At 41.9% G+C, this 12,816-nt stretch overlaps 1 protein-coding gene across 3 annotated transcripts in view; it reads right to left on the bottom strand.

Annotated features, from left to right (window-relative positions):
- ADCY8 (adenylate cyclase 8) overlaps window positions 1-12,816 on the bottom strand; it is a 225,256-nt gene that overhangs the window by 108,479 nt on the left and 103,961 nt on the right. For all 3 annotated transcript variants that reach the window (XM_010811937.4, XM_025001640.2, NM_001192841.1), the window contains exon 6: window positions 3,687-3,845. In XM_010811937.4, the coding sequence (XP_010810239.2) occupies window positions 3,687-3,845 (159 nt within the window). The remainder of the gene's footprint in view (window positions 1-3,686; window positions 3,846-12,816) is intronic.

Below are 12,816 nucleotides of genomic sequence, written 5' to 3'. Positions count from 1 at the left end.
GAAAAGCAGAAGAGAACAAAGCTGCGGATATGTGCGGGCTAGGCTCACTCACAAGGTAACGGACTTGTATCAGCCAGCACAGTCCAAGATTCTAGTTTCTTTTTTTAGCCAAACAACAGATGACATCAAGTGCTTTAAAGATCAGATGTGAATCTTGGGAATGTCACATGGTAAATCCTTCCGGACAAAAGTATTTCTGTTCTCGTCACTAACTGAATCTGACTGCTTATTGTGCTGCATTGTGGTCTGGGTAGACTCGCTTGTTGCTTACAAGCATGGACACTTTGGCCAGGTTGCTTGCATTGAAGCCCTAGCTCTACCACTTGCTAGCTGAAAGATCTTGGACAAGTTATTTAACATTTCTAGGTGTCTATTTTCTCACCCACAAAAATGGGGAAAATAATAGTACTCATTTCTTAGGGTCATCACAGGTATTATAAGAGTTGATTCATGTAAAGCAGTCAAAACAGTTCGTGGCACACTACACATGCTACAAAAAACACCACTTGAAGTACTCTTTAGAATGGCACTATTTTATTTCTGTTGTTTATTCCATGCCTCCTCAATGCTTATGGGATACAGTATACGTTCTGAACAAGATCTATAAGGCTTCTATTCTGTGGATCCTGCTTCTTCAAGGCTCATTCGCTGACACTCTCTCCAGCTAATCAAGTAATTGGCATATCCTCAAATTCAAGGTGCTATTTCAAATCTGCTAAATTCAGAGCAAGCCATTCTCCTTGCCTAGAGTGCTCACCCCACGTTTCTGATTCAGCACAAATTCATTTCTCTCGGCTGACTTCAATGCTCTTGAATATATGAATTAATGAATAATGTAGATACTTAAGACTTTGCTTGGCTTCTGGATTCTAGAAACAGTATATCCAAGGAAACAATTTTTTTAAGTGACTTTTCCAAATGCATTTTACTTAGTACTATCTCTGCTTCCCTCTGTCACCCTCCTTGTTTACAGAGAAAATAATTCACTGCAAAGACATGTAAAGAAACTGCCAACAATGTATTTCTGATCATTTAAAGTAGATTCTGCACATTTTCCAGATAAGTATTCTTGTATACAGTCGTTGATGTCAAAGGTAAGGTAAAATACAACCAGGCTTTATTGTACTTCCCTTTATTTTGCTTCACAGCTATTTCATTTCTTTTTAAATACAAATTGAAGGTCTGTGGCAACCTTGCACTGAGCAAGTCTATCAGAACCATTTTTCCAACGACCTTTACTCACTTTATGTCTGTGTCATGTTTTGGTAATTTTCGAAACATTTCAAACTTGTCCACTATTGTATTTGTTATGATGATCTGTGACCTTTGATGTTATTGTTGCAAAAAGATTACAACTTGCTGAAGGCTCTGGTGGTGGTTGGCATCTTTTTAGCAAGAAACTATTTTTTAATTGAGGTATGTGCATTTTTTTAGACAGACTGCTATTGCATCCTTAATAAACTATGGTATAGTGTTAGCCTAACTTTTATGTGCTGAGAAACCAAAAGCTTCGTGTGATTTGTTTTATTGGGATATTTGCTTTATTGTGGTGGTGCAGAATCCAGTTTGCAGTATCTTCAAGGTATACCCATATTAAAATAAAAGCATGTGAAAGCTGTTTTGAGCTCTCTAGAGAAAGTGCTAATTACAAAATATTTTCATGATACATTTTGTTAATATATAGGAATTCAGCTCAGTAGTGTTGAACTAGGAGAATAAAAGAAGTTGTTCCACCTTCCATGAAATAAAAAGGTGTCCTGGTCTTTCTCAGATCAGTCTCAGAGCTGGGTGCTTGAAAGCTGTCTTTTTCTCACAGGCAAAATGAAACTCTTGGAAGTGTTTTATAAAGTCCGACGGCTGATTTTCTTTAAAAGTAATCAAGTTTCACACCAACCCCATTTGGTATTGTCTCTGGATTCTAAATTTTATCATTCTGTGGCCAGTGCTAAGGGGGACTAATATTTGCATATCCTAAATCAACAGTATGTTTCCCCTAGTGAAAGACACCCTTCTCATCATTTACTATGATCCTTCTGCTGAAATTCCAATCAATATTTAAATGCTTTGATAGAAATGGAATTTCAGGGGCTCATTTTCATCCTTGCTACTATCTGGAGCTTTGGAGTAAGACATTTGCAGCTGAGGTCTGGTGATTACATTTCCCTGTAAGGAAATAAGTCAGCTCTCAGACAATATTCTCATATATTGGTTAAGTAAATCTGACAGTTTCTGATAATTTTAAATGGCACAACATAATAATAATAGTCATGATGGTAAATAAGCTCTAACAGGTGGGCAACACTTATTTTGCATAAATGTTATTTTGTACCCAAATGTAGTCTATATGCTTTGCTCCAGGAATCATCTAATTTCCATTCCTTCCAACAACTGTAGGTGATAAAGCGTTTGCCCCCCTCATTTTGCTGACAGTGAAACTGGCTCAGAGGCAATGAGTAAGTAACTAGACCAAAGTCCTATGAATGGGAGAGGACAGTGCTGGATGGGGATTACAGCTTTCACCTTCAGAGTCCTTCCAAGACCCACAGCTACATCACATAGTCATTACTACAACCATAACCACAATTACTTCCCGAGCAAAGAACTTCATATACATTGCTTCACTTAACTAAAAGTTGAGAGCAGCAGCAGCAGCATCACCTGGGAGTTTGTTAGAGAGGCACATTCTTTGTTCCCATCCCAGACATGTTGATCAGAAACTCTGAGGATGGGCCCAGCTACTGGTGGTTTAACAAATTATGTATGGATTTTGCATGATTCCAGGGAACAGACCGTCAACCATTATGCCGTGGTGTGGCATGCCTCCTTCCCTTCTTCCTACGCTCCATGCATCATACTCGGCACTGCACACACAATGAGGGCCTGGAGAGTCATAATAGAGGACAATCTTGAGCAAACGGGACTGATAAACTAACAATGGGAGACAGTGATGGGTAGGGAGACCCTTCATAGCTGTATTTATGTGACATATTTCATTTCTTTGAGCCTCAGTGTCCCCATTAAAACAAGGAAGCTACTATTTACTATATGGAGAGATCAAATGACATGATGTATTCATGGTATTTAGCAGATTGTCTACTGCATAAAAGATACTTGACCGGGGTTTAGAATGGGGGGCTATCTCTCTCACTGAAAGGAAAAGTAAGCTGAGTTGTATCCTACAAAAGAGGGGAGGGAAATAACAGACATTAAAATAGCAGAAAAAGCCAAACAATGTCAAATCATGGAAAGTTCAGAGACATGTCTGCGTTTTCAAAGGAAGGTTAAGGTCATACAGAAGGTCAGTAAGTCTTAACCCTGGCTGCCCATGAGGATTGCTTTAAGAACTTAGATGAGATTTTGCACAGATTCTGCCTGACATGGACTGGTATGAGGTCAATACACCAGGATTTTTAAAGTGCTCCTGTGCCGTTTCCAATGAGAAGTCAAATCCGAAAGCCAGTGCTTTACAGGACTGAGTCCAGAACACCTGAGTGTCCTCACTGCCTCTGACAAATGTCACTAAACTTTTGGAGCTAATATCTGCATGATGTTTTAAAGTTCTGTATCCCTCAAAATAATTGTTTCTTGAATATATATACTTCTGAATTCTGCATATGAGAAACCCACTGTCACAAAGCGAGCCAATGCTACGTGTTAAGCGAGGAGAGGGCTTTGCTTTGGCTTACCCGGGGATTCCTCCAGATTCAAGTTTGTTCGCGATGTCCACATCCCAAGACCAGACATCAAACTGCCACTTCCGAAGACCCAACACACCGCACAGCACCGAGCCCGAGTGGATTCCAATCCGCATGTCAACATCGTGCTTTGTCCTTGATCGCACATACCTGACGACATAAGGGAATGAAGAGACAGATGTCAAAGGCCAGAGTGGGCATCTTGGCCCTGGTGGCAGTTTGGGTCTTGCTTACTCCATAAGTTTAACTCTGGCTCATTCACGTGCCACCTCTTCCATGAAGACTTCTTGGATTTCCTGATAACTGGAAAGATATCCTTTCTTCTCCAAACTCTGCTAATTTTTAATCTGAACTTCTAAGGGTCTTTATCACCTTTCTCCCCAAACCTGGTCATCCTATATAAATTCTTTCTCAGGGAATTACAACCCACTACTGCACAAACCTGCGATAGATTACAGATTCTGCACTTCATTGAACGCTCCATTTCCAACCTAAATATTTTAACTTTTATTCCATTTCCTTCTCTCCATTCCTTATACCAACATTCTAGTTCAGGTCACCATTAAGCTTCAGTCTGGAGTCCCCTTACAGCTCAAGTTCCACATAGCTATCTACAAGACAAAAGTGAGTGTCACTCCATCAGTCCTTGTCTAAAACTCTTTCCTGATCTCCCAACCCCTTAGAGCAGTGGTTTCCAGAGTAGCTTGCTCACATTGCAGGGCTGAGCTGGGTCAGCTGTTGGGATGTATAAAGACAATCACACAACTTCCGTCTATAGCTTTTGTTTTTATCTTTACCAGAATTCAATATATGGATTGACCTTAGGGACCTTACAGGGTCTGTGTCAGACTGTCCTCTGCTTGTAAGCATGGGGGAGGCATCTTGAAAATAGAAGATTTCTTCCATCAAGGGCTGCCTCTGGGTATAGCCATCCCTTCCTCATTTTCAGAGTATTTCCAACCACTTCAGTTTAAGAGTTAAAAGATGTCATTTAGGTAGAAAGAAATTCCAACAGTAGAATATAATACTTTAAAATAGAAGAGCTAGAAAAATCTTCACTGCCATATAGAAATCCAATGGTTACTTTATTTCAAAATGCTGAAAGGAGTTGTCAAATTTAAATTTGGACTTCCCTGATGGGTATGGTGGATAAGAATCCACCTGCCAATGCAGGGGACATGGGTTTGATCTCTGGTCTGGGAAGATTCCACACTCGGTGGAGCAGCTAAGCCATAACTATTGAGCCCAAGTTCTGGAGCCCACACGGCACAATAACCGAAGCCCGCATGCCTAGCGCCAGTGCTCCACAACAAGAGAAGCCCCCGGGGCTTCTCTTTATCACAATGAGAAGCCTGCCCACTGCGACTAAAGAGTAGTCCCCACTTGCATCAACTAGAGAAAGCCTGTGCCCAGCAACGAAGATCTAGTGCAGCCGAAAATAAGTAAATAAATAAATAAAGATGACTTATCTTTACAGCAGCTTATACGATCAACATTGATCATATAGGTAAGCAACAAGGGTATATTATATAGCGCATGGAATTATAGCCATTATCCTATAATAACTATTAATGGAGTATAATCTGTAAAAATACTGAATCACTATGCTGTATACCTGAAACTATTATTGAAGGAGGAAATAGACAGAACAGGCTCCATCCTGAAAGCAGGACTCCTTCTTGGGCCAGACTCTGGACTTTGAGCTATATGCCCAGTATCTATGGAAACGACATACCAACAAAAAATCAGACCCCCAGGATGGAGGAGCCCCAGGGCTCCTAGCTAGACTCTCCATTGCCTAAAAGAATACCCTAATTATTTGTGTAACCAAATAGAATCATACATTTTATTATGCTTATTGGGGTATGACCACAGGCCTATTGATATTTGTCCACTCTTGTCCACCTAGGCTTAAGGCATACGAATCACGGGTTAACTTTGATTGTATCTTTCTTTTCCTTTGTTCAGACTAGTTTCAGAGAATTTGGGGAGGTGGGTTTGAGCACGTACACTTAGGGTATATAAGGTTTTCACAAAAACTGGTCGGGGTCCTTGGCTAAGAGGAGACTCTGCCTTGGGCCCGCCGGTGTAATAAACTGCACTCCACTATCTGCATTGTCCTTCTGAGTGAGTTTGTTTCCTGGAACGCGTGGCTACAACATTATGATATTGTAAATCAACTATACCTCAATAAAAATAAATTAATTAAAAATTAAAGATGATTTATCCCTTTTTATTTGACATGAAAGTGAATATTTGGGAAAAAACCCAAACTTTCTTAGTTTATCCAAACCGAAGAGGATGATTTAAGAAGGAATGAGAAAGTAACTGCTTTTCCTGAGAAATTCACGCTCTGAAGAGAGAATTTTGAAAATGGAAGTTTGGAAATGTCGCCTTCTCTTTGGGAACTTGACTGTCAAACATGTTCTATCAACTATCACAATTCTCAGAAAGGGAGTTAGTTCCTTGGTGGTCCGGTGGTTAGCAGGCCTTCACTGCCGGGGCCCAAGTTTGATCCCTGGTCAGGGAACTAAGATCTTGTAAGCTGGGTAGCAGGGCCACAAAAACTCTCAAAGATGCATATTTACATCAGGGAGAAAAAAGTTTTCCTTTGCCCTTCTAGTTTCTTCAGACTGCTCTAAAAATTAAATTGACGTGAGACAGAGTAACAGTAAAAAATCAAATTTAATTACATACACCCAGGACCTCCCAAGATAAATGACATCCCAAGACAAATTAGAGACTGAAGGCTTCTATGGGGAGAGAAGGGATGAAGAGGAAAAGTTAAAATTTTACATAATCTCCTTCTTCTGCCTCTGTAACTCAGCTTGCCCTTTGCAAAGTCTAGATCACGTAGGTCACGAAGTCTCAGAAAGTGGGGACTTGCAATACTAGGAACTGGAGTTTATCTCACTCTGCCTTGTCGTGCTCTTTGCAATCACCCAGCCCCTGCAAACCTGCTTAATCATGCCTCTCCAGGTCAGGCATCCCCCTCCCCAACTTGACCTCTTGACCCAGGCCGAAATCCCTTAGTTTAAACCAGCCTATTAACAGCTGGTGTTGCCCACTATAGTCTGTCTATAAAAACTCTGTAATCCCCTTGTCCAGGGCTCAGAGTTTGGAGTGTTGACTCCTCTGGGCCCGCTGGCGTAATAACCCGGAGTTCTCCGACTGAGTGCAGTGCTTGGTTTCTCCGGTACTGGTTTCTGCGACAGGAGAAGGGGAGAGGAGTTTGGGACTTCGAAGGGGAGGAGAGCAATTTACAGGAAGATGGGAAAGAAGTGTTTGGCAAACAAACATTTGCCAGGCTTTGCAAAGACAACGGGACACAGAGAGAAGTTTGATCAAACAGGACTTGCTAAGTTTCCCCCAGTTTAACACGTTTAGCTCCTATTCCTTGTAGTATCTCTGAGGCCAATTCTCTTCCTGGAATGGGGCCAATTTAAATTCTTGTAGGCAGTCAAAAGGAGGAGGTAAAAGCTCTTCCTGAGCCTTTTGTTTTCTTAAAAAACCACCTGCCAGGGCTTCCCTGGTGGTACAGTGGATAAGAATCCCCCAGCCAACGTAGGGGACATGGGTTCGATCCCTGGTTCGGGAAGATTCCACGTGCCACAGAGCAACCAAGCCCATGTACTACAGCTACTGAGCTTGCACTCTAGAGTCTGTGCTTTGCAACAAGAGAAGTCATGGCAGTGAGAAGCCTGTGCACCACAGTGAAGTTTAGACCCTGCTCACCACAACTGGAGAAAATCTGTGCTTAGCAATGAAGACCTAGCACAGTAAGAAAAAAACCCCCAAAACAAAAACAACAAAAATAACAGCCTAAAATAATCTCTATGCCAAACAGACACATTTTGGGGTGGCAAATTTTGCTCCCCTATGGTAATCTATTTTAAAATTTTCCAAGTACAGAATTATGGTAGACTTTGAACCCATTTGTTAAAAAATATAAAAAACCTATTGCCTTATAATGAGGAAAAAAAGTAAGGTTGGGGACTTCCCTGGTGGTCTAGTAGCTAAACTCCACGCTCCCAGTGCAGGGAAACTGGGTTGGTCCCTGGTCAGGAAACTATATCCTACATACCACAGCTAAGACCTGCATGCTCAACTAAGACCCAGAGCAGCCAAATAAGTAAATATTTTTTAAAAAGGAAAATGTATGGCAAGGCTTGTTGTCACAAATGACGTAGAAAATACAACCAAGGGTGCAAATACACCTCCCGGATCTGCCTGTTTTTATAAGATGTATACTTTTCTCTGATGGCCATCAGAGCCAAACACAGAAATAAACTGAATTTGAAACCTGACCTTTGCATTTCTGTATCATAAACTATTAAGATGAAAAAAAAATCGGTTACGTTCAAACCCACTGCTCTCACCAAAAAATGGTGAGAGCTGAAAGATTTTTGCACTATCAGTGAATTTTAAATATTTGAAAGTATTTAAAATATTTATCACCAGTATCATTTACAATCCACCTCTCATGTGTATTTTATAGTATGTGCTTTTAAATGTATGAATATAATGATACAATGAACAATAATACAATTTCTAAATTATTACGATCACTTTTGATAGAGATGGGGAATCAAAATATTCAGAAATCACTGGCCTGAGATAAAATGGAAAATTCCTGGCCTGGCACATAAAACCCTTCATGAGCTTCCTGCATCTCAATGATCAGCCTCATTTCTAGAGCACACATTGGACTCCAGCCGTCCAGACTGCACAGTCACTGCCTGAGTCCTGGGCCCTCCTGCCCCGTCTGGAATGTCCATCCCTTCCCTTCAGGTGACGTCTGGATCACGTGCTTTCCCCAGTGTTTGTGCTGTATCCCATGTGAACAATAACTGGGATGCTGTATTGGAATCATCTCTTGCCTCTGCTGGATTCTAAACGTTGGCGGTACAGACTTTGCACGGTTCAGTGCCACCCACCCCTCTTAACATGGCACTGGGTGTGGAACGTGGCCCACACTTAATGGACGTTTACTGGATGGAAAAATGGATGGGTATCCATACTCACTATTCATGTTCTCACATTTCTTTCTCTTTTTTTAAATTTCCTGACGAGGGATCAAACCCATGCCCCCTGCAGTGGAAGCAACGAGTCTTAACCATTGGACTGTCAAGGCAGCCCCCGTATTTCACATTTCTACATATAAACTTCTTGAAGGCAGTATTCCTGTCTGAATAATTCTTGTATCTCTCACAGCCTGGAGCATCATGCCTCACATATAGTTGTTTTTTGTTTTTTTTTTAAAGAATAAATGAATGATTCCAAATACAAGCTGTATTCTCTGTTCTTAACAAGTTTGGCTAAGACAGTAAAGAATCCGCTTGCAATGTGGGTGACTTGGGTTCAGTCCTTGGGTTGAGAAGATCCCTTGGAGAATGGAAGAGCTACCCACTCTAGTATTCTGGCCTGGAGAATTCCATGGACAGAGGAGCCTGGCAGGCTACAGTCCAGGGGGCTGCAAAGAGTCGGACACGACTGAGGGACTTTCACTTCACTTCATTTCAACAAGTTATAAGATAATACGCTTATTTAAACAAGAAAGTAAAGTGGAAGTGGGTTGAGAATACAGATATAAACTAGATGTTAAGAAGGCAGCCACAGGCATTAGAAAGAATGCTTGTAGCTAAAGGATGAGACACGTTTTATTCCTGGCGAGGACTCTACTTTCTGGGCCATTGTTTTAACTTTAACTTTTAAGTTAAAAACTGCATGTGTATACATATATACACACAGCCTTCATCCACCAATAATGAAAACATTTGAGGCCATTTGAAAAACTCAATAAAGCAAGAGGACAAGTAGCATCTAGCACTTAGGAAGAGCGTTTCAGTTTCTGATGCGTTCTCAATGAGTTTCTGTGAGACGTGTCAGTGGGGGAGGTCGTTGGTGTGGTCTACCATGTCTTACACCACAATATTCGAACACATATTAGGATCGTGTTTCCCTGCATATTACATGTTATTTTTAGCCAATAAAATGTGAGCAGAGGGACTTCTCTGGTGGTCCAGTGGTTAAGACTCAGAGCTGCAGTGCAGGGAGCATGGGTCGGATCCCTGGTTGAAGAATCAAGATCCCACAGGCCTTGCCACGAGGCCAAGAAAACACATATTTTGGGGGCAGAAGCTTTAAAAGACTGATCAACCACATTTTCTCTCTGTTCCCGCCATCAATCAAGGACACTTGGTGATGAAGCCTTCTTAACTAGGGTTCTTGAATGACAGGGTTCCTTGTCATTTCCTCAGCCAGTTCACAATGGACAGAAAATGTGAATGAAAAGTGAATCTTTGTTGACTTAAGCCATTGAGCTTTGGGGGGATGTCTGTCATGTCAACCTACTTGGGACTATCCTGAAGGGTACAGTCATCACCTCCAATCTACATCCTTCTCATGATACGAGCATCACTATAGTGGAGGGAGTAATACAGACTCTGTAGTAATACAGACTACCTGAGTTTATGTCTCGCTCTGCCCCTTACTAGCTGCACTATCTTAGGCAAGTTACTTAACGTCTACCTAAAATGGGAATGATAGGAGCATTGTCAGAATTAATTGAATAAACATACATAGAGAGCTGAGAAGAGTGTCTGGAACATACTACAGACGACTTGGACGCTTATCACATTTGAAGGAACTGTTGTTGTTGTTAAGTCACTGAGTCGTGTCTGGTTCTTTACGACCCCATAAACTGTAGCCCACCAGGCTCCTCTGTCCATGGGATTTCTCAGGTAAGAATACTGGAGTGGGTTGCCATTTCCTTCTCCAGGGGATCTTCCTGAGCCAGGGATCGAACCCGTGTCCCCTGCATTGACAGGTGGATTCTTTACCGCTGAGCCACCTGGGAAGCCCATGAAGAACTACAGGAAAGTGGAAGGATGTTCTTGTGGCCACACAGCTGAAGAGCAGGATTCTAAGACTAAACTGGGGCTGTTGTTTTTTAAGCCTCATGCACTTCACGACGTAGATACTGTATGTGTTATGTGAGGCTGGGCAAATAGCTAGAGCCAACCCAGACTTTCAACGGTCGTGAAATAAAACTCTAGCTGATCGTTTCACTTACAGAGCCTCTGTGAGCCCCAGAGGAGATAATGGATGTTAAAGCACTTTGCCAACTAATTGTGAGGGTCTATTAAACAGCACTCTGTGCTAATGCCATTGGGCAATTAACATTATCCAGGGAATGCACTGGAACATCTTAATGAAAAGACATTTAGATTTTTTATTTTCTTCTACAAAACAAAAATCATAAGAAGACAAACATGGTTGCTACACTGCGTTTTCTTTCTTTTTGTTGTGTCTGGGATTTGACTTAATAAAAGATAAGAATGAAATTATGGCAAAGTAATGAATAATTTATAGACAGTGATCCTCTTTGGAAGGGCTACCCAGTGGTTGCATAGAACTACAAACACATACCATGTGTTTCAATCCCAGTTCTTAAAGGGGTGCTCTGTGTATCCTTGAAATTAAAATGGATGGAATTCTGCTCCGAGTTACAAGTCCTGTTTAATTTTTCCAAAGTAAAGCCACACTGATGCTTTGCTGTGCTTCATCACCGCAAATAAAGAAAAAAATGCCTATAGATCGCTGACCTTATAAACATCTGTTACTTTCCCTTTCTTCTCCATAAACTCTGAGCTTCTGGAGGGCAGGGATACCATCTTTCATTTCCACATGCCCAGCACTTAGCACACAGGTGTGCTGTGTGCTCAGACGCTCAGTCGTGTCCGACTCTTTGAGACCCCATGGACTGTAGCCCACCAGGCTCCTCTGTCCACGGGCTTCTCCAGACAAGAATACTGGAGTGGGCTGCCGTTTCCTCCTGCAGGGATCTTCCCGACCAAGGGACTGAAACCGTGTCTCACGTCTCCTACATCGGCAGGCAGATTCTTAACCACTAGCACATAGGGCTCAGATGCACTTACTGAATTCATGGACAAAACCTTTCTTTCTCTATAGCCTTTGGCTGCTTCTTAGAGTCCCAGGGGAACCATGCAGATGCCTTTAGCCCTGCCAGTTGGAGAGTGGGGAGAATCTCCACATCTTCCCCCTTTAATTTAAGCAGCTTTGCTCTCATGTGTTTTCATGGAGGGCTTCTATCTAAGATATCTTTGAGATAAAGACTCCACTTAATAGTTATCACAAATTTTTTTGTAGCTCTAGATCAAGCGGGGGGTACCCACTGTGCAACAGTTAACCTGCAAAAAGTGATGATGTTATTTCCTGTAACTGAACGGTTAAAGAAGAGTGCTTGGTATATGGTGAGAGATGAAGAACCTTAGAAATGTTCTTTCAGTTGAAATGCTGGGAAAAAAGGAAGCGCATAGGAGTCAGCTGTGGAAGTCAATTACAGTCACTGGGCAGGGTGTTCTGCTCAAGTGTCACGTTTTATCTTTACAATAACTCTGTGCACCATTACCAGCACCATTTTACAACTGAGGAAACTGAGTCCCAAGAAGTTCCTTTCTTTTGCTCACACATGCAGCAGTGGAGTAGCTGGGATCTCACCCCGGGGGTGCGAGTCTACATCCAGGGCTCCACCTCTACTACCTGGAATGGTTTACTGTGAGAAAGAAGCCATCCTCAGCGGTACGTGAGCCACTGAGGCTTAATCTGGCTCTGCCCAATAGAGGGATGACACAGTCTCTGCTGACTGACTCCCAAAGTCAGCAGACCTATGACAAGCTCCCTTCTCTCGAATTCTGAGTTCACCAAAGGTAGCACAGGAGTCACTCACTGTCAGGGTGGGGGCTGTCAGCATGCTGGTCATGGAGCCTGACTTTGCCTTCAACCATGATCTATTCCAAAGCCTTTACTGGATGCTGGAGTCAGCTTGCCTTACAAAACTTGCAGCTCATCTGCGTCTAAAAAGTTGAAAAACTACCATGTCTTATCCTAGCATGGAAGTTGCAGTCTCATAAAATACTTCATATGATGCCCACAACAGTTCTGATAGGTAGATACCTATCAGGATTATAAACTTCCATTTTACAGATGAGGAAACTGAGGCTCCAAGAGAGTTAAAACATATTCAATATCTCTTCTGTGTTGCCCTCATGTTCTGTGTTGACTTCATGATCTCCTTTCATTCTCACAACCACCTATC

The sequence above is a fragment of the Bos taurus genome, chromosome 14 (assembly GCF_002263795.3).
Source record: "Bos taurus isolate L1 Dominette 01449 registration number 42190680 breed Hereford chromosome 14, ARS-UCD2.0, whole genome shotgun sequence".
NCBI lineage: Eukaryota > Metazoa > Chordata > Mammalia > Artiodactyla > Bovidae > Bos > Bos taurus.
This window is presented reverse-complemented; position numbering and strand designations above follow the sequence as displayed.